General features: G+C 39.3%; 1 protein-coding gene across 10 annotated transcripts in view; it reads left to right on the top strand.

The window, feature by feature from the left end:
• Positions 1-23,458, top strand: part of dlg2 (discs, large homolog 2 (Drosophila)) — a 450,021-nt gene that overhangs the window by 75,395 nt on the left and 351,168 nt on the right. The window contains exon 1 of one of the 10 annotated variants that reach the window (XM_060909117.1): positions 3,332-3,460. The exons of the other annotated variants lie outside the window; for them this stretch is intronic. Within the exon in view, the coding sequence (XP_060765100.1) occupies positions 3,431-3,460 (30 nt within the window). The 5' untranslated portion in view covers positions 3,332-3,430. Of the gene's footprint in view, positions 1-3,331; positions 3,461-23,458 lie in introns of those variants that run through there. 10 annotated transcript variants of the gene reach the window in all.

Raw genomic sequence — 23,458 nt, 5'->3', positions numbered from 1 at the left:
TGTGCAGGGTCGCAGGCAAGCTGGAGTATATCCCAACTGACTATGGGCGAGAGGCAGGGTACACCGTGGACAAGTCACCAGATCATTACAGGGCTGACACACAGAGACAAACAACGATTCACATTCACATCTACGGTCAATTTAGAGCAGGGCTGAACGATTTTAAGAAAAAATTGAATTGCGATTTTTCTGGCAGATATTGCGATTTCGATTTCAACCACGATTTTTTTTTCTTTAAATCAAGTTTCTGTGCAAATTAATTAATACAATGAATTCCATAAAGCTAATGCAAGAATGAAAACTGAGGTCAACAGATTTCAAATGTAGGCCTGTTTATTAACATTGAGTGCCTGAGGAACAAGTTATAATAACTTAAAATAAAAATAAAGAGAGCCATCTTTCTTAAGTAAACTTTTGCTTCTTTTACTTTTCCCATCTACAACATATCAGACATAAAAAATGTTGATCAATGGCTCAGCAGCATCAAAATATTGCACTTTTGAAAAAGAATGTACATAAGCATTATAAATTATAACTAGAGCCAACAATTCCCCTGTGGGAAATAAGAGTGATGCAGTGGCTGTAGCAGTCGCTATTGCAGGGCCCCTCCCTCCTGTGTGTGTGAGAGAGAGAGAGCCGCCCCTCCCCCACCCGCGTGCTCAGACACAGACAGAGAAAGCGCAGTTTCTCCTCACAGTGCTCCCTCCAAACAACGGGGATGTACACGAAAACGGAAGGAGATATTCACAAACTTCTTTCACACTGAGTGCCACAAAGCTTTCCTGAACATAATTTTTTTTGTCTGTAGTGTAAAAAATGAGGACAATTTATTGACGAAACAAAATATGGGTCAGTTTAGGAGCACTGAGAAAAACCGCGGCTTTGACGATCCCAAAATCGTGTTGTCTGAGATCGCGATTTTCGGTCGAAAACGATAGATCGTTCAGCCCTAATTTAGAGCCACCAGTTAGCCTAGCCTGCATGTCTTTGGACTGTGGGGGAAACCGGAGCACCCGGAGGAAACCCACCCAGACATGGGGAGAACATGCAAACTCCACACAGAAAAGCTCCCATCAACCTTCATGCTGTGAGGCAACAGTGCTAACCACTACCGTACATCACCGTGCCACCGCTACAGAAAGACAGTGGTGCTTGAAAGTTTGTGGACCCTTTAGAATGTTCTATATTTCTGCATAAATATGACCTAAAACATCATCAGATTTTCATACAAGTCCTAAAAGTAGATAAAGAGAACCCAGTTAAACAAATGAGACAAAAATATTACACTTGGTCATTTATTTATTGAGGAAAATGATCCAATATTACATACCTGTGAGTGGCAAAAGTATGTGAACCTTTGCTTTCATTATCTGGTGTGACCCCCTTGTGCAGCAATAACTGCAACTAAACGTTTCCGGTAACTGTTGATCAATCCTGCACACTGGCTTGGAGGGATTTTAGACCATTCCTCCATACAGAACAGCTTCAACTCTGGGATGTTGGTGGGTTTCCTCACATGACCTGCTCGCTTCAGGTCTTTCCACAACATTTCGACTGGATTAAGGTCAGGACTTTGACTTGGCCATTCCAAAGCATTAACTTTATTCTTCTTTAACCATTCTTTGGTAGAACGACTTGTGTGCTTAGGGTCGTTGTCTTGCTGCATGATCCACCTTCTCTTGAAATTCAGTTCATGGACAGATGTCCTGGCATTTTTCTTTAGAATTTGCTGTTATAATTCAGAATTCATTGTTCCATCAATGATGGCAAGCCATCCTGGTCCAGATGCAGCAAAACAGGCCCAAACCATGATACTACCACCACCATGTTTCACAGATGGGATAAGGTTCTTATGCTGGAATGCAGTGTTTTCTTTTCTCCAAACATAACGCTTCTCATTTAAGACAAAAAGTTCTATTTTGGTCTCATCCATACACAAAACATTTTTCCAGTAGCCTTCTGGCTTGCCCACGTGATCTTTAGTAAACTGCAGATGAGCAGCAATGTTCTTTTTGGAGAGCAGTGGCATTCTCCTTGCAACCCTGCCATGCACACCATTGTTGTTCAGCGTTCTGCTGATGGTGGACTTATGAACATTAACATTAGCCAATGTGAGAGAGGCCTTCAGTTGCTTAAAAGTTACCCTGGGGTCCTTTGTGACCTCGCCAATTATTACATGCCTTGCTCTTGGAGTGATCTTTGTTGGTTGACCACTCCTGGGGAGGGTAACAATGGTCTTGAATTTCCTCCATTTATACACAGTCTGTCTGACTGTGGATTGGTGGAGTCCAAACTCTTTAGAGATGGTTTTGTAATCTTTTCCAGCCTGATGAGCATCAACAATGCTGAGGTCCTCAGAAATCTCCTTTGTTCGTGCCATGATACACTTTCACAAACATGTGTTGTGAAGATCAGACTTTGATAGATCCCTGTTCTTTAAATAAAACAGGTTGCCCACTCACACCTGATTGTCATCCCATTGATTTAATACACCTGACTCTAATTTCACATTCAAATCAACTGCTAATCCTAGAGGTTCACATACTTTTGCCATTCACAGATATGTAATATTGGATCATTTTCCTCAATAAATAAATGACCAATTATAATATTTTTGTCTCATTTGTTTAACTGGGTTCTCTTTATCTACTTTTAGGACTTGTGTGAAAATCTGATGTTTTAGGTCATATTTATGCAGAAATATAGAAAATTCTAAAGGGTTCACAAACTTTCAAGCACCACTGTATGTGTTTGAATAAATGTTTAATGTAATTTTTTATTCAATTCAACAGCTGTGCTTGTGCTCCCTTTTTAAGTGGGTTTAGAATAAACAGGTTTTCCTTTTTAGTCATTGCACACACAGGACATAATAATGGTGAAAATGCTCATTTAATGTTATTAATCTTTTATCTATTATTTTGTATTGTCTACATTAGGCAATACAAATCCTGCCATTCTTGCTTCTGCTGCACACTCAGATTCACACACTTGTGCATTCACACCCCCACACTCGTACTCATTATGCATCCTCTGTCAAAAAGTGGTCTGCTTTACTGAGTGGGAGTCTGTAAATATCGAAGCTCACGATAGCAGTAAGACCTCTTCTCACTTAGTAAAGCAATTCTTGCGAAAACGTGTTGCTCAGGTCCCAGTGTTACACTGAAAGAGCTCCGGGTGCACCCTCTGGCCCTGGTCTTTTTGGTTCCTGCTTGGCAGGGTTCCCTGCAGTGGACTTTGTTATATGCATAGCGCTGATTACAGCAATGGGAAAGCACTTCAGGGCTGCCCCACATCTCAGACACACACACACACACACACACACACACACACACACACACTTACTTTACTAGCCAGAGAGAGGGGAGCTGTATTGTCGAGGCTGTACACACTGTACTGTCTGCCTGAAGCCTGTGCTCACACACTTGCAGCCATGCAGGAGCAGTGGCAGAGCAGCTCTGAGGTAAGAACAAATAATCAGGATAACAACAGCTGATTTAGTTGAGTATTGCAACCGGAATGGAGGATAAGTTTTTGCAGGATTTATATGGTGATGTGACTAAGGATTTGCTGGCTGGCATTTTTCAGGTTGCTGTCCCTGAACTCCAGTAAAACTGCAGCAAAGTGGCTTGCCCCTGCACTCCTGCTCTATTTCTGGCTCTTTCTCTTTCCAAAACCCTTCCTCAAGCTTTCTTTTCTCTCTCTAGAGCTGGCTTGCTGGCATCTGCTTCTTGGATATGTCATCATCTCATATCTCCTAATCCTTCTCTCACCTTCCTGCAACTCTCATTTGTGATTTTTTCTCTCTCCTTGTTTCTCACCCTTCCACTCATCCTGCTTTATAGATGAGTGCTGGCTATGAGGTGCGTCCTTTTCTGAATGCAGCAGATGGAGCTGGTGGAGTGTGGAAGTGTACACTTGTGGCTCACAGAACACTTCAACTTTCGAGCAGTTGGTGCATTTGGAGGGCTTGTGTGTGTTATGTGTTTGTGTATTAGTGGTTGGGGCTTGTGCCCTGTTTTTTGGTCTTTTCTGTTCTAGCTACACTCACGCACACACACATACAGAGTAAAGAAATTTGAATAAAAGGAACAGATTCAGAAACTGGAAAGACAGAGAGAGATGGAGATTAAGTGTGGGCTGAGTGTCTTCCCAGTCTGGGTTCACACACTTGCTATTGATCAGTTCCAGTCTGTATCTCTGGAGTGCATTCTTTATCCAGTTGAACATCTTTCCATAGCCTAGCACAATATCTCCATTGTTCGCTCAGCTTCTCTCTCCAATTACGGCCTGCTTCCATTGGCTGCTGTGTGTGTGTGTGTGTGTGTGTGTGTGTGTGTGTGTGTGTGTGTGTGTGTGTGTGTGTGTGTGAGTGAGTGAGAGAGGGAGAGAGTGTTCATGTTACCCCTTCACTGGACCAGTAAACATGGGCAGCTAATAGATCGTTCGCACACACTCAAACACAATACAAAGCATAAGACCTTATCCTATTATGTACGGTGCATTTATATGCAAACAAACCGTCTGCTTATTGTGTGTTTTCAACAGTCACCGGTTAGCAGCAACATTATATGCAACTAATATTCAACTATTAAACTCATGAATAAGTATTTAGCAGTAAGGTGACTCCATGTTAAAAAAAAAACACCAATAAATATACATTTTTAATTTTTTTGTTGTCAGGTGTATATTTAATTTAATTATTACCTGGATCATTTAGATGTGGAGTTTCATTCCATAATCAGATTTCTTCAGTGCATGTAAACCCAATCATATAGTAGATACAAAAATCAGATTTTCTGCACTTATTAGATAGTTTAGTTTTGACACTTTGATTCACAGTAATAACAGTTAAGAAGGCTGTACCACACCTGCCCTTTATGATGACTGAGAGCCGACATAAACATTTTATAAACATTTACACCATCAAGTATCAACAGTCACAAAGGCTGATTTTGTCAGTTTGGCAAAGTGGCAGATCTTTGTTTGGTTATGTTATAATATTTTCATTATGTTTGAACAGCATAATAACTAATTTTGTAACTTTGTGTACCTCTTCAGTCAGATCCATATGATTACGAGAAAGTCACATCAAAACCAATCTCTTTGTCATTTACAATTATACAACATACATAACCCTGTCATACATATTCATAAAGATGTTATGGATGAAATTGACTTTACTTAAGAGCCAGAGTAAATATAGAACTGTTATTACGGTGTCATAACATTGTCATAAATATTCCTAACAGGCTTATATGCAGAAATAAGAAACATACTTTACTTAATGACCAGAGAAAATATAGTTAAATCTGTTATTACAGTGTAATTACTGTCACTATTGAAATGTTTACTATGTCATACATATATAAATATGTTCTAAACATGTTTTGGATGTAGGTATTATTACTACCATGTGGCAAGTACAAGATATACAGTACCAGTCAGAAGTTTGGACACACCTTTTAACTCAATGGATTTTCTTTATTTTAATTAAAAGACGCTTCATTAATGATGATGATGGCTGTTGTTTCTCTTTACTTATTTGAGCAGTTCTTGGATTACTACAGTTGAAGAATAGGGCTATTTACTGTATTTTTATAATTTACTATTTACTGTTTGATCTCAAACGCATTAAGAAGGCAAGAAAATGGACTAATTAACTTTTGACGAGGCACACCAGTTAATTGAAAAGCATTCCAGGTGACTACCTCATGAAGCTGGTCAAGATAATGCCATTAGTGTACAAACCGTCAACAAAGTAAATGGTGGCTACTTTGAAGAATCTAAAATATGAAACTTTTTTTAACACTTTTTTTGTTTTCCATATAATTCCATATATGTTCTAGATGTTATTTCATAGTTTTGATTTTTTCAGTATTGTTCTGCAGTGTACAGAATAGTCAAACAGAGAAAAACCTATGAGTGGGGTGTACAAACTTTTGACAGGAACTGTATTTCTTTTAGAAGTGTTAAGTTTTTAATTTATTTATTTATTTGTTTATTTTTTAAATTTTTCCCAATTATGGCAATGTCTTGGCAATTTAATGTAAGTTAGCTGAAAGTATCATAACTCAAGTCAAGTTATACTTGTTACTTATGTGTTATGTCAACTTGATGGCATAATTCATGAAAATCAATCTGTTTTCTGGCAACTAGTGGAATAAACTTTTATAAATGTTTGTTTGTACATTTGTATCAGGTGCCATGATGTGCTGTATCCTTATCAGCATTACTCTTAAGTAGTTACCAAATCAGATTTTGGCAGTGATTTGTTTTTTGTATTTTGTGCATGTAAACATACTTATGATCCGTGAAATGCTGTCCTTTTCCAGTCTTTCCTTCATTAACCCACTAAAGAACTGGAATATAATTTGAGTTTTTAGTTATTCTGCATTATAGAGGTACAATTACAAATGTATTTTCCATGGCTTGAATTTCTAAAGTTAAATGTAATTATTAAGGTTTGTTGAAGGTTTCGTTTTGCTGTTTTGCTGCAAGTCACGTTACTGACCACGTAACTTGTTCCAGCAGTGGAATGGAAAATAGGCCAGTGTCCAGTGCTGCTCTCACCAGTCCAGAAATGAAAAACCTTTGTCCTACACTCCTGTACACTTTGTTCCCTGAATAGTCCAAACTAAGGTTGGGTATTATTTGGATTTTTTTTTTAAACTGCTAATGCTCTTAATACTGTTTGTCAGCACTCTTACCGTTGTTCCAGAGCCCATCCTGGGAACACTGCCTACAAATATATTACACACATTCACTCACATCTTAGCAATAAGGAGCATTTTAGCATCAACAATCCACCTAGTAGCATGTTTTTAGGAGCCAGTAACATTAACAAATCCTGGTTCAGGATTGAACCAGGGACCCTGGAGATGTGCGTATACAACACCGCCTGCAGCACCACTGTGTCATCAGCTGTTTATAATATTTTGCCAAAAACCTAATGTTAACTCATTGTGCAGGCTACTTCACTTGTAGATTAGAACATTTACTGGTTTACCTGACTATTTACTAATACAATATATGAACTAATGAGCAATTATATATCCATATATATATATATATATATATATATATATATATATATATATATATATATATATAATAGAAATGTGATAAGTAAGGAATAAAACATGACTGGGCCTGCAGTTATAGGAAAATAATCAATGACCACATGGTGTGATGGAGTTACTGTTACCACCTCAAAATTAATTATTTTCCAATAACAGCACATCTTGATATATTTTAGTGCTATTGTACAACAGCAGTTTTCCATTTACATTACATTTTCCTTCACTGAAAAAAATCAGACTTTTATCCATTTATAATGACATTTAATATTGTTGAACATCCATGAAACAAATTAGTTCCAGTTATCACTTATGTTAAAACAGCTATAAACAGTTGTTCCCTCTCCGCCCTCAATTTTTTTCACTCTCTTGAAGTTAGGAAACCAAAACAAAAAAACACAATTTGTCACAATATTAATTATGACAATACAAAACCCTCAGTCCTGATGACATTCCTTTGTTAGAAACCTTTACAGCTTTATTGCTTACTGTTACAAAGTGCTGACACTGGAGAGATCTTTCAGAAATCAAAATAAATATCTCCTCACAGAAAAGTTCACCATATCAACAGTTATAAAAATTTTTAATCTGTGTATGTGGCGCACCAATCACACAAGTCCCTGTGAAAATTGTTAATACAGAAATGATAATGTACGAGAAGAAGCCATTCATATAACCCTTTCACCTAGGATTACTGTCAGAGTAAATTAAAGGTACTGACTGCAAAGTCATCTGAAATTTTAAAATTTTTATTGTGCATGGCATTTTCCCATGTCCCGCAAGAAGAATATCATACGGATGAGAATGAGATCATTTTGAAGTGTTGAGGGTTGCTTTTCTCTGTTTTGGGACCGTTTTCCTACCTCTTGAGGTAAACAGTATGGTCCTATGGAAACAACCAAACGCGAAGAGCTTTAACTAATTAGCATAACTATGGAACCGGGTCACACTAAGGCTACATCCACACGACAACGGCAACGAGATTTTATTTAAAAAAATATCGCGTCCACATGGGCAACGGATCAGTAAAATATCAGGTACATATGGCAACGCAACGCTTGCTGAAAACAATGCAATACACATGCCACACCTCTCCGTGCGCTGTAAGACGGTCCCATCGGAGACACCAGAACAATAGAAGAAGTAGGACGCATGCAACACAACAAGAAGAAAATGGCTGCGACTACGCGAGGAAATTGTGCCTTCTGTGTGTACAAATTAGTTTTATTAGTGTGCATAGTTTTATATAACTTAATTTTCTTATTGTGTGTGAACATTTTGAAAAGCATTTTTATATAATTTATATAACTTTTTATATTGTGTGTGAACATTTTGAAAAGCAGTCTTATCCAATAAAAAAAAGAAATTCAAGAAATGGTTCAGTTACTTGTTTATTTAAAAGAAAAGCTGTATGCAGAAGTGAATGCAATGCAGTGGTTCATACAAAACAGCGAGAGTGCTGCTTGTTCTAGTCATGTGGTTGTGACGTCATTGTAAACAAATCCGTTCTACTCATCCAGACGACTTCGCAACGGCGCCGTTGCCAGATTTTTCCACTCTGGAACCCGTTCTCAAAAAATATCGTTTTGGGGCACCCAAAACGCCGGTGCCGTGTGGATGCCAGGCCGAAACGATAAACAATTTTATCAGATTCACCTGGATCCGTTGCCGTGTGGACAGCCACTCAGATGGCGACATGCGGAAAACATTGTGACTCTGTGTTGACCTTGTAGAGTTTTGAGTCGCAGGAATGTAATTTGTGGTTGACATTCGCGAATAGATCTGTGAAACAAAAGATGGATATCTTTTCTCTATTACTGCTTTTGTGTTATCGTTTCTTTCTCTGTAAGATCAAAACATTAGGTGTCTAACTCCAAACTCTGACTCACCAATCCAAGACAAGTGCTGCAAATTCTTCATTAGATTTCACGCCTGTTTCATCCTTCAGTTGATTCCAACGGTCAATCTGTTCCTTCATAAAAATTCTTGCGGACAACTTTTTGGTTTCTGTCATTTTTCTGGCGTGCTTTCTAGCTGATTCACTTTCATATTTTCTTTTTCTTTTCCGCTGGCTTTTAGCTGGCGGGAGAGCAGAGTCCGCCATGTTTGCCCACGCTGACTTGTTTTGGTGAAAAGTTGGTCAAACACGCCCCACAGTGGTTACATGATATTGTTGCTCAATTGCTTCAGTAATCTCAGGAATCGTAAAATGTGGGACACATTTTATCTTGGCAAAACACTTACACATAGGATACACGGTGTGTGCAGCAGCGCAACTCCTCGGTTTCAACTCAAATCAACTTCAAATCAATGCGAAACATCTCAATACTCCAACTGTAATAGAAATAGAATATTTTTGTCCAGAATTCAACTTTGCAGTCAGAACCTTTAATCAACACCTTCTGACCATTTAGAATTGAGCATTCAATAGAATCAGTTATTTACCCTTTTCGTCATTTCTTTCTCCTTTTTAATCTTTTTAATCTTTCTTCCATTCCACAGTTGTAGAGACTTTATAATTGTTAATTATCAGCAATAAGTTCTCAAACTTCTAGCATTTACTTGTCTTTTATTTTGCTGAGCATTATGTCTCCCAAAAAGTGGACTTAGTATTAAAGAGAACATGCCATACACTTTTCACTTATTTTTATATTATTCTCCAAGATGCTTTTGTAGAGTTTGCAAGTTTTTTTAATTGAAAAAAAAAAAGCCTTAGTTCTTTTTCTCCTGTTGTTGTATGTTGTGCGTTGTATGAAATCCCAAGACAAAATAATCACATGGTGAAGAAGTCAACAAGTGATGATAAGCTGGTGCTTATTCATTTAAAAAAAAAGGGGGGGGGGGGTGTTGGGTAAATCCTATCCTGAGAAGTCGGCGAGAATGCGGGGACTTTCACAACTTAGTTCAGGAGTTGCTGAGTTTGATAGCAAGTTTTACCACATCACAATGCAGGCTATGGACCATGGACTATACAGCCCCTATTTTGATTGCTAAGTTCCTCTCCTATTTTTTTCCCTCCAGGCCTTGTCTTTCAAGTCATCTTTATCATTTTTGTTGCCCTTGTCAAACAGTGCTGGGTTTTGAGACACACAAGAAAGAGTGACTCTGTCATACCTGCAACCAATGTTCTGATTGGTTGAATGTGTTCCTTTCATGGATGAAATATTAGAAAAATCGAACCTGGTGCGACAAAAATAAACATTATTTTTACAAATAAATGCCATCTTTCATGTGAAAGGGTTGATTTATAGGATAGTCATTCAATAAAAATGTATTGTCAGACAAAAAAAAATTGTAACAATAAATCATGCCATCCATATGAATGAACCTGACTCAGAACAGGAAAATGAAGAAGCAGACACTGAGCCAGTGCCACAAACAAGACTACAGATGGCCGTTACAGAATGGTAATTTTAAACTCACTTTTAAATTTTATATTTTAGTGGAATTGTTCATTTTCTTTACAATACTTTTCCAAACAAACTATGCTCCTCACTGCAAGGCTAACACAACATAAGCTATATACCATACAAGAACTAGATATTATCGTGATAGTGAGCATAGTCGAGATTTTACACTTTAAAAACTTTAAAAGCTGACTGGAAATGGATGGCAACTTCTTTGGCAGTAAGCCTATGGACATGCCCCTGATATGATGGAGTATGGTAGATGACGGTGTCAAGAGTAAGCAAACTGTGGTTGCTGGACTGTTGCGGCGCCAGCACTTGCAAGAAAAAAGGGCACACCTTGCAAAGGTAGTTCTCAAGCTGTGGGTGGAGATACTCAGATGAGGGGGAGGTATAATTCCAGTAAGTTCTTCTCTTGATGTAAGGAGGGGAGCCAAATCTGAATGGCTTGTTGAACCGCATGTTTTCTGACCTAGACAGCCCAAAATAAACTAAATTCATAGTTGGTGGGTTTTTAGGCCCTGCTATCCAAATATATGTGCAAAAACACTAAAAAGTCAGTTTTTTCATAATATGTCCCTTTAGGAAGGGAAATACTGTACTTAAGTGTCTGAAAGACAGATTTACCGCCATGTTAAATTGTGACCAAAGTATTACAACCCCAAATCAGAAAAAGTTGGAATGGAAGGTTGAAATTGAAATTAAAACTGAAAACAATTATTTGTAAATAATATTTGACCTGTATCACACTTAAAACAATACAATAGCACATTTTTGATGTTTTAACTCATGAATTTTATTGCTTTTTCAAAATAAACACATTTCAATTTTGATTCTTGCAACACATTTCAAAACGAGTTGGGATGGTAAAGTATTTACCACTTTATAATGTTGCCATTTCTTCTGACAACACTTAAAAATGTTTAGGACCTGAAGACAACAAGTGATGAAGCGTTTCAGGTGTTATCTTGTCCCATTTTTCCTGTAAACAGGACTTAAGGTGTGCAACAGTACAGAGTCGTCATTGCCATATTTTTTGTTTCAAAATTCACCACGGCGGCACGGTGGTGTAGTGGTTAGCACTGTCGCCTCACAGCAAGAAGGTCCGGGTTCAAGCCCCGTGGCCGGCGAGGGCCTTTCTGTGCGGAGTTTGCATGTTCTCCCCGTGTCCGCGTGGGTTTCCTCCGGGTGCTCCGGTTTCCCCCACAGTCCAAAGACATGCAGGTTAGGTTAACTGGTGATTCTAAATTGACTGTAGATGTGAGTGTGAATGGTTGTCTGTGTCTATGTGTCAGCCCTGTGATGACCTGGCGACTTGTCCAGGGTGTACCCCGCCTTTCGCCCATAGTCAGCTAGGATAGGCTCCAGCTTGCCTGCGACCCTGTAGAACAGGATAAAGCGGCTACAGGAGATGAGATGAGAAAATTCACCACATATTCTCTATTGGGGACAGAGAGGACAGGCACCCTCTTCTTCCACAGCCATGCATTTGTAATGTGCGCAGAATGTGATTTTACATTGTCTTGTTGAAGTATCCCTGGAAAAGATGTAACCTTGAAAACATTATATATTGCTCCAAAATCTTTGTGCAAAATCTTTCTGTATTAATGCTGCCATCACAGAAGTGTAAGTTACCTTTGCCAACTTCACTGACACAACACCATACCATGACAGACCCTGACTTTTGGAATTGTTGCTGGTAACGGTCTGGATGGTCCTTTTTGTTTTTGGTGCAGAGCACACAGTGTTCATTTCTTACAAAAAGACTTTGAATACTGATTCATCTGAGCACAATACACATTTCCACTGTATGATTGTCCATCAAAGATGCCTCTGAGCTCAGAGCGCTTCTGGACACAGTTAATATAAGGCTCTCTTTTTGCACAGTAAAGTTTTAACTGCCATTTGTGGCTGTAATTCTGTATTATAGTGCTTGACAAAGGTTAGCCAAAGTAATCCTAAGCCCATGTGGTTATATCAGCTATAGATGAATGATGGTTCTTGATGCAGTGCTGTCTGAGGGATCAGAGATCACAGTTGTTCAGCTTAGGCTTGCGCCCTTGCCCTTTACACACTGAAATTCCTTCAGATTCCTTGAAACATTTAATGATATTATGCACCGTAGAGAGTGAAATATCTAAATCTCTTCCTGTCTTTATTTGAGGAGCATTGTTTTTAAACATTTCAATAATTTTCTCACACATTTGTTGACAAACTGGAGATCCTCAACCAATCTTTGCTCCTCGAAGACTAGACCTTTCCTGGATACTGATTTTTATACCAAATCATGATTACAATCTCCTGTTAACATCATCTGTTTCAAATCACATCATAATTTAACTGTTTTACCTCATTACTCGCCCTAATTTGCCCCGTCCCAGCTTTTTTTCAGAATGTGTTGCAGGACTGAAATGCAAGAATAGATGTATATTAACAAATGAAATGAAGTTGACCAGAGAAAACATGGAATATCTTGGGTTCATACTGTCTGTAATGAAATACAAGACAAAGTAAATTTAGAAATCACTGCTTTCTTTTTTATTTTGTACTTCCCATACCATTCCAACTTTTTCTGATTTGGGGTTATATAAGGTTTCATCTCCAATACATTCTTAACCTGGATAGCACAATTGTGATTAGGTACAGTGAAGGGAAATCTTAAAGGCAGATTGCCTTTCAGATTTTTCAAGTTTAAGTCATAAAAAGAGTTTTCCCTGACACCAAATTATTTTTGTTTAGTGGACCAAAAGCTACTGAATTCAAATCACAGACTTCCAATTTTATTTATTTATTTATTTATTTATTTAAAAATAGAACAATTAATGAATTTAGGGCCACATGGCACTAAATTCTCTGCTATTTTTTCCTGCTTCACCATGACCCAATTCAAGATACTACGTCATGCATCATGTGGTGGGCTTTCCCCGTTCGCGCAAGGCATTGTGGGATACAAATTTGAAACAGTCGAGAAAAATGGAGGACGTGAGTGTGTCAATGAAACGTGAAAGACCGACTACAGTAACAGAAAGCGAGAAGAAAAGATATTATATTGTGAAGGAAAGGAAACACAGGACCAAACTAATAAATATCAGCGGTCAGCGAGCACCTCGGTGTGATCAGCTGTTCGTTTAGTGACAGAATGATGTAACTGTCAGTGCACGGTCAAAGGTAAACCTGTAGATGGTAGTAATGGAACACTGTGGATGCCAGCTGCTGTAAAACCCAAAAAGAAGAAGAAGAAGAAGGTAAACCTGTGCATGCGCTCACAGACTTCCTCTGTCTGCTTGACTGCGTAAAGTGAGCGATTTCATGCACATTATTTGCTAGGGAATCCCCTCAAATTAAATAACTTCCTAGCCACAGAATGGCCTGTTTTTTTTTTTCATTTGTTTTTGAGATATTACAGAAATAAATATATATCGCAATTACCAAATTTCAGAGGGAACTAAATTTTACCGATTGTATGAAATCGAAAGGCCATCTAGCTTTAATGCCCCAGGCATCCAAAAACATGCTAGACAATTGTGTGCTTCCAGTAGTTTGGGAAAAGTTTGTAGACATCTGACCATCACACCCATATGGGAAGGCTCACATATGGGTGCGATGGTCAGGTGTCTACAAACTTTTGGCTGTATAGTGTACTTTGACAGGTTCGGCAGCCTTAGTTGATGCTCCTGTGTTCATCTCAGGAGTCTTATTCACATACTGAACGTCCTTTAAACACACATAATACTGTTTGAAGTTCTAGTACACAGTTGCAGAAGAGAAATAATTTATAATCTCACTATTTGGTGTCACTTAGAAGAGGATGGATTCCTTTTTAAGTTTTGGTTTCACCAGTAAATATGTTATTTCTTGCTTCCAAACTCGTATCTACACCTGAAAGGAAGGTTTGTATTTTTAAATACACAGAACGGTGGGTTTTTTGTCTTATATGTGCCAAATGTAATAAGCACTGTTGCCTTGGTTACTGCCTACTTTATTACCCCATTATTTTGCTTTTGCTAAATAAGTTATTGACATTTGCTTAACAAGGCTAATTGATGTAGATGCTTGGATGTTGTAGCGCTCTTAACCTCCAGTGGAAAGTGTGCTGTAAGTAATTTATTTCTTGGGAATGGTGTTTATCTGACACTGGTTTATTCTTGTATTTTAATAACACATCAGTAAAGCAGTAAGTGCATCCAGTGGCTGAACAGGTATTTGGGCTTCTCTCTCAACTCCTACTATGAACTCACAACTCTGAGTATGTGTTGTTTTTGTAATTAAATTCTGTGAAAATATTATTCTATTTTCGACTCAGTGACACACCGTGACAGTAGGAGGAAGGTTGTTTCTCTCCGTCCCGCTGTGTGTCCTTTAGCCTGCAGCGTTCTGCATTAGAACCTCAATAGAGCTCTGCAGTTTGCACATAGTCTCTGAATCACAACTTTCTGGCATTACTGCTAAAAGTTTATTTGGACCAGGCCTTGTTTTGCTGTCTCTTGCTGAGCACCTCAGGCTGTGTGTTTGTGATTGTGTATGTGAGATAGAGAAGGCCTTCAAAGGTCCACTGCAGAGCCCACTAGACACTTGCATTCACATCATGTTAAAAAACTTTCTCAGGCGCTCAGTCCGGAGCTCTGAACAAAACTTGCAAGCTTCGCTTGCTGTCAGCCAAGCTGCTGTGAGTGACAGCTCAGATGCTCCTCCACATGCTCAGTGTTTGAGGAGATAATTGCCTGGAACAGTCTGTGATTAGTGATGGTGTTTTGTACTTAGTTCTATGCCAGGTTGGTGCTGCGATCAATGAAAGATGCTTCATGGGGATTTGTATGTCTTTGTGCATGTTTTGGGAGAGAGAAGGACAGAGGTGATGTGTGAGTGTTTATTAAATTGTGTCCATGACAGAGATGATGTTTGTGTCATGGAACGAAAGACAGGGAGAAGAATGTTCTGTGTGTTTCTTTGTCATGGTGAGCGGCTATGTGTGTGCACATTAATGAGATTTTGGAAGTGGTAAGAGGGAAACCTACACAAAAGAGCCATCTTAGGAATCTGGAAAGCAGCAGATTTACTTTTAAGTATTTATTTCTATAGAAGTGGCTTAGCCATATCTAGGTACTAACCAATTCGTGATCCATCCAGTTACGTTATTCTCAGCAGCGCATTCATGCTCCAAATATAGCACAAATAGCTAAATATTTTCAAGACAAACATGCTAAGGTTTGTTGAGATGCTCCATTAAAAATAGAATGAACACTTTTTCAGGCTATGAGGGGCAGCCTTTCTCTATTTATGACAGGGATACAAACTGCAACTTTATTGAAGAGAATTTTCATTCAGACTTATTTCCTTCCAGACCATACCCAATTAGACTAATTGCTTGAATAGGACGTGTCTAGACAATAAAGTCTGCTCTGATAACTACTGAAAAATGACGCATTTTGACTGACAACAAACAAGTGAGATTATCTTGTTTCCTCAACACAAACGGCTTCAAACAAAACTCGTTAATAACTTTTAAACATCCAGTTTAAAAGAGCGCGCTTTATGAGTTAAACCCATAATAATAATTAATCTCGAGGCTGATTCCTTTTTTGAACTTTATTTCATTTTATTATTTTATTTCTACTATTGTTTAATTCTTATTATTTTTCTTCCCCAATTATTTTATATTATTTTATTTTCTATTGTTTACTGTTCTGCTTTTACTTCTGTAAAGCACATTGAACTGCCACTGTGTATGAAATGTGCTATATAAATAAACTTGCCTTGCCTTGCCCTTGCCAGTCTAACTTTGTCACTATTCTATTTTGTATTCTTTTTCCCCCTCTGTTTCCCACCTACCAGCCAGCTCTTCTCTACCATCTGGGGTATTTCATTGCCCCAGAGGGTGATGGTGCTTTCTCCGAGACACCTGAAGCCAGACAACCACATGTTCTTGAACAGCTGCTCCCGCTATATCACAGGTGTAGGTGCAATTGCACTCCTCACACGAGGCACCAAAATTATGTGGGTGAAATTACGTTATTAAATCAGTCTCATACAATTGGTCTCATAAAATATCAGTTCATTAATTTTACTAATCAATATTTCTATTAATTATTAAATTAATTAATTAATTATTCTAGTGAGGGGCGGCATGGTGGTGTAGTGGTTAACACTGTCACCTCACAGCAAGAAGGTCCTGGGTTTGAGCCTAGCAACTGACGAGGGCCTTTCTGTGTGGAGTTTGCATGTTCTCCCCGTGTCTGCGTGGGTTTCCTCTGGGTGCTTCGGTTTCCCCCACAGTCCAGAGACATGCAGGTTAGGCTAATTGATGGCTCTAACTTGACTGTAGGTGTGAATGTGAGTGTGAATGGTTGTTTATCTCTATGTGTCAGCCCTGCGATGATCTGGCAACTTGTCCAGGGTGTACCCTGCCTCTCGCCCATAGTCAGCTGGGATAGGCTCCAGCTTGCCCATGACCCTGTACAGGATACACAGTTACAGATAATGGATGGATATGAATTCTTTGATGGCAGAGTATAGATTCAAGTAATACTGCAGCAAAACAGACAAGACACAGCTTCTTGTAAATATTTAATTTATTAAACTGACAAAATCAAGTGAGGATAATACTGATCAGGGACATTCAATAATACTAGCAGCAGTTTAACAAACAAGGCACAAAATGGTGATGTGAGGTAGTAATGTTATATGTGTATGTGTGTGTGTTTGCAGGTAAGTGAAGGCGCACGAAAAAGGTGCGGGAGAGGGCCATAGTTGCTTTGTGTGACTGATTAGATAAAGGCGCATAAATAATCATTAGCCCATGCAGGAATCAAACCCACAATTGTGGCATTATAAACACCATGGTCTAACCAACTGAGCTAACCAGCCTCTAGTTTATTCATGTCTAAATGTTGAGATGTGTATAATAGTGCGTGGTAAGAAAATGTTAGAGAGAGAAAAATAAAGAGAGATAGGGCATGCAAAATCTATCTACCAGAGTAAAACTGAGAAATACAATAACATGATCAAACCAAAACTGTGAGATTATTGTGCGCACACTTGAAACAACCTTAGGTTTAAATAGCACTTTTCACATAAACTAATCAAACTAAGACTAACATTGCCGAAATGCCAGTCTTACTTGGGACCACTCTCACGTGGCAGCATGAAGGATTTCGTCAGTGATCCTCCGTTTCAGTGTTATTTTTCTGAAAAGAGAGGAGCACTGTAGCCAGTGGTCTATACAACAACACGTGGTAGTTCCTTTGTTTCTTCGCTTCCGCCTGCAGGCCGTAGAGTCTCTTATTAATACCGATGGAGTGAGGCAGAGAGCGAGGTGCGTCTGGTTTTGGGAGGATGGAGTTGCAGGCAGCCGCGCATGTCTGCGGCCTTGGCAAGGCGTTTGCATGGCGGGACGCGGGAGACTCGTGTTGAGAGGTCAGAGAGCCAGAGGGGCGCTTCTTAGCGCCGGTCTGGGAGAGCGGAGGCGCGGGGTATGGAGAGAGAGAGCGGAGAGAGAGAGCGCGAAATTCGCTCGGACTGTACAATTTATGGGCGAGCTTGCATCACGATCCACAGCAGTACGCTACCCAATCGTGGCGCAGTGAAAGATGAGATGAGGTGGATATTGTCTGGGGCAGGAAGTGAGGGAATTATGGGAGACATACCGGTAGTTGCGGAGATGTGCTGTACCTACACAGGGCAGTGTAACGCACTCTGAGGGAAGTGCTATCTGCCCTCTTCCACATACATGAGTTCACAGACACCCATGATTGGCGTGTCACTGTAATTCACAAGGGGGAGAGGAGTATACCATCCTTCCCAGTTTGAGAACACAGCCAGTTTTGCTCTTTTGGACTTCTAGTTACAGATGGTTGTGGTATCATCAGGATGTGAACTTGTAATCTCTGGATGACAGGGTGAAAACTTTTCTGTTGCACTACTCGGGAGCCAAAACTGTCACTCTGTCTTGCTCCAAAAAACTCATTTTGTCACAGTATTTAAAAGTAGTGTTAATTTTGACTGAATTTAAAATTTAGTTTTATTCTTAGCTGCTTACTGAGGCTACATTTTAGTCACATTTTAGTCTTTTTTATTGTTTTGTTTCCATCAAGATTTAGTCATGAAATTCAGTTTCTATTTTAGCCTAATTTTAGTCAATGTTTTAGTCATAATTTTCTCACAGTTTCATGATGCTTGTTGTAAAATATGCCCTGTAGCATTAAGATGGGCTTTTATGGGAGGGGTATTGCTGGATGTTTTTTGGTTTGTTTGTTTATTTGTTTTATTCATTTTATTTTATTATATTTTTTGGTACGTGACTGAAGGATATTTCTCCTGGCTGTAAAAATTCCCTTGATAAGTTAGCTAGGTTGTCTGTCCAAACAGAGCCAGCTATTTTGCCTTGGCTTTACTCGCCAGGGCATAATGAGCAGAGATTTTGCTGTAATTTTCATTGTCAAATATTTTTCATTGACATCGCTGTTACACATTTGTCATGAAATAAATGGTTGTCAAAAATACTTCAAAATTTTCATTGACAAAATTAACACTGTTTGAAAGTTTGTTTTACCACAGCAAACCAGTGTGCAGAAGTGCTTATAAACAGAAGTCCAGAGAGCCAATTAGATTGCAAGCTTCAAGATTCTTAAGTGTGTGACCAGAAAGGTGTATAAAAGATATCAAACACTCTGTGGCCAAAAAAGGCTATAAAGCTGAGACTAGGAAGACTGAAACAACTTATAATCACACACAAACGTTCAAGACTCTGGGGAATCCAGGTGAGATCAAAGAGGTGCAGGAAGGTGGATTTAACATAAAATGCTCCAAAGTTAGAATATTCGTAGACATAATATAATAAGACCTTGTACCTGGTCTTTTTCCAATCTTCAACTGTTTTGCTGAGCTTGTGCCCACTATAGCCTCAGATTCTTGTTTTTGGCTGACAGGAGTGGAACCTGATGTGATTTCCTGCTCTTCGAGCACAGATACTTTTGCTGAGATGCTTTTCTGCTCACTGCAGTTGTAAACAGTTCTTTATGAATCACTCTAGCTTTCCTGTCAGCTTGAACTGGTCTGCCATTGTCCTATGACCTCTCTCATCAATAAGATGTTTCCACCCACAAAACTGCCGCTCATCCCAGAAGATCAGCAGTTTCTGAAAAACTCAAACCAGCCCGTCTGGCACCAACAACCATGGCAGTCAAGTCACTGACATTACATTTTTTCCCCCCAATTCTGATATTTGCTGGGAACATTAACTGAAGTTATTTGTACAATTTTAAGCATTGCTTTGCTGTCACATCATTGGCCAATGAGTGTATTATACAGTATTTACAGTGATAGAAACAGTACAACATGCACAAAATATCGGAAATCAGAAGTTTTTCGTTAGCTCCTTGACATACAGTGGTGCTTGAAAGTTTGTGAACCCTTTAGAATTTTCTATATTTCTGCATAAATATGACTTAAAACATCATATTTTCACACAAGTCCTAAAAAATAAAAATAAAGAGAACCCAGTTAAACAAATTAGACAAAAATATTATACTTGGTCATTTATTTATTGAGGAAAATGATCCAATATTACATATCTGTGAGTGGCAAAAGTATGTGAACCTTTGCTTTCAGTATCTGGTGTGACCCCCTTGTGCAGCAATAACTGCAACTAAACATTTCCAGTAACTGTTGATCAGTCCTGCACACCGGCTTGGAGGAATTTTAGCCCATTCCTCCATACAGAACAGCTTCAACTCTGGGATGTTGGTGGGTTTCCTCACATGAACTGCTCGCTTCAGGTCCTTCCACAACATTTCGATTGGATTAAGGTCAGGACTTTGACTTAGTCATTCCAAAACATTAACTTTATTCTTCTTTAACCATTCTTTGGTAGAACGACTTGTGTGCTTAGGGTCGTTGTCTTGCTGCATGACCCACCTTCTCTTGAGATTCAGTTCATGGGCAGATGTCCTGACATTTTCCTTTAGAATTCGCTGGTATAATTCAGAACTCATTGTTCCATCAATGATGGCAAGCTGTCCTGGCCCAGATGCAGCAAAACAGGCCCAAACCATGATACTACCACCACCATGTTTCACAGATGGGATAAGGTTCTTATGCTGGAATGCAGTGTTTTCCTTTCTCTAAACATAACGCTTCTCATTTAAACCAAAAAGTTCTATTTTGGTCTCATCCGTCCACAAAACATTTTTCCAAAAGCCTTCTGGCTTGTCCACATGATCTTTAGCAAACTGTAGATGAGCAGCAATGTTCTTTTTGGAGAGCAGTGGCTTTCTCCTTGCAACCCTGCCATGCACACCATTGTTGTTCAGCGTTCTGCTGATGGTGGACTTATGAACATTAACATTAGCCAATGTTGCCCCTTTTCCACCAAAGCAGTTCCAGGTCTGGTTCGGGGCCAGTGCTTAGTTTGGAACCGGGTTTTCTGTTTCCACTGACAAAGAGCTGGCTCTGGGGCCAGAAAAACTGGTTCCAGGCTAGCACCAACTCTCTGCTGGGCCAGAGGAAAGAACCACTTACGTCAGCGGGGGGGCGGAGTTGTTAAGACCAACAACAATAACAAGACCGCGAAATATCGCCATTTTTAAGCGACGAGAAGCAGCAGCTGTACAAACGCAAAGTCATCCATTATTATTATTGTTGTTGTTGTTGCTGCTGCTGCTTCTTCCGTGTTGTTTTTGCTTCGATATTCACGCCAAGGTTTATGCAAACGTAGCGACGTAACTGACGTATACAACGACGTAACTGACATATACAGCGACGTAATGACGTGGCTTCCCTTAGCACCGCGAACTATGGAAAAGCAAACTGGTTCTCAGCTGGCTCGCAAGTTGAACGAGTTGTGAACCAGCACCAGCACTGGCCCCGAACCAGCCCTGGAACTGATTTGGTGGAAAAGGGGTATGTGAGAGAGGCCTTCAGTTGCTTAGAAGTTACTCTGGGGTCCTTTGTGACCTCGCCGACTATTACATGCCTTGCTCTTGGAGTAATCTTTGTTGGTCGACCACTCCTGGGGAGGGTAACAATGGTCTTGAATTTCCTCAATTTGTACACAATCTGTCTGACTGTGGATTGGTGTAGTCCAAACTCTTTAGAGATGGTTTTGTAACCTTTTCCAGCCTGATGAGCATCAACAACGCTTTTTCTGAGGTCCTCAGAAATCTCTTTTGTTCGTGCCATGATACACTTCCACAAACGTGTTGTGAAGATCAGACTTTGATAGATTCCTCTTCTTTAAATAAAACAGGGTGCCCACTCACACCTGATTGTCATCCCATTGATTGAAAACACCTGACTCTAATTTCACCTTCAAATTAACTGCTAATCCTAGAGGTTCACATACTTTTGCCACTCACAGATATGTAATATTGGATCATTTTCCTCAATAAATAAATGACCAAGTATAATATTTTTGTCTCATTTGTTTAACTGGGTTCTCTTTATCTACTTTTAGGACTTGTGTGAAAATCTGATGACGTTTTAGGTCATATTTATGCAGAAATATAGAAAATTCTAAAGGGTTCACAAACTTTCAAGCACCACTGTACGGTACATAGTCAAGATACGTCTTCCATGCTTGTTTTGGTTGAATTTCAGAGTCCCAGGTCTCACATTAAATTGGGCTTTCCTGCTGTAATTAAACCACCTCTAAAACCAATTCAAACTAATTAATTTAGACAGCGTTCCACTTTGGATGTCCGCTGGCTGTGTAGCCCATATCTCCTTTGAGACCGTTCATACTGTGTTCAGGGCCTGCATTCTATTGCAGCAGCTCAGGTCTGTTTGCTAAGCCTCATGAAATCTATAAAGCTTTTTATAGACTTTATTTTTTAAAACTCTGTTCTTCCCTAGTAAAGGGCAGTTAAATATGAAGCTCATTTATAAAGAAATGCATCTAGAATAGAAGCAGCTGTGGTAATGATCTCCCACAGCTGTGAATATAAAGCAGAAATATGTAACATCTCATTTTGAAGCCTTTGTCTGAGAATTACCCTGAGTGTTTTATTCATAAAGCTGACTACAACACCATTTTGATGTGGATGTGTGGAGGTAGAAGTTAAAGTGGCTTCTGTAGGCAAATATGTGGGACGAGAGGAAGTGGATCTTCCCCAAGCACTCCATAGAAACTGTATGTACTGCTGTCTGTGGTACCTTTTTTTTTTTTTTATACACACCAACACTGCTTTGAGCTGGACGTTACTGCCTACCTGTTTGTCAGTTGACTACAATGAATTTCATTATGGTGTTGATTCATTGCAGCGGTGTCATTATGGCTTCCTGGCTTACTGTAGTGGCGTTCAGATTAGCGGATGTGCTTTAACTGGATCTTCTCTTGTGTGCTGAAGGCATGCTGAAATATTTATGGCCTCTCACAGGTCTGCTTCATTCTGATGCAGAAGCAGAAGGGAAATGCATGGTTGCTTGACACTTTACCTCAGTGCAGATCAAGGGATTCCAGAGATAAGACGCTGATGTATGAGAATATATGGACATGAAGATTAAACCTTGAGCTGTTAGAAAAGGTCCTTTAGAACAGGGTTCTTTCCACCACAGAGATCCTCACAATGGTAGGATATATTATGGTACATTTTTAGTTCTTTGTAAAAATGGTGATAGATCAGTCTTCACTGATTTATCCAGGTCAGGGTTGCACAGCTTATTCTGGGAACATTGGCCATGAGGAAGGGACACATCCTGAATGGGACACTTGTCCATTTCAGGACAACATGTATGCACACATTGACACCTAGGCACAATTTAATCTAGGTAGTTGATCTAGCAATATGATTTTGGGATGTCTGAGAAAACCAAAACATGAAACTCCAAAACCTAAGCTCAGGGTCAATCTGGGGATCCTGGAACTATGAAGCTGCGATGTTACCCTAAAGGTTCTTTAGGAAATGATTTTTCAATGGCATGACTCACACACTTTTCTGGCACATTCAAAAACTTAAGGGTCCTTTGGTTTGTCTCTGGGGG

This window comes from Neoarius graeffei, chromosome 25, assembly GCF_027579695.1.
Source record: "Neoarius graeffei isolate fNeoGra1 chromosome 25, fNeoGra1.pri, whole genome shotgun sequence".
In the NCBI taxonomy this organism is placed as follows: Eukaryota; Metazoa; Chordata; class Actinopteri; order Siluriformes; family Ariidae; genus Neoarius; species Neoarius graeffei.
The sequence above is the reverse complement of the archived record's forward strand: the minus strand, read 5'-3'. Positions and strand labels throughout refer to the sequence as shown.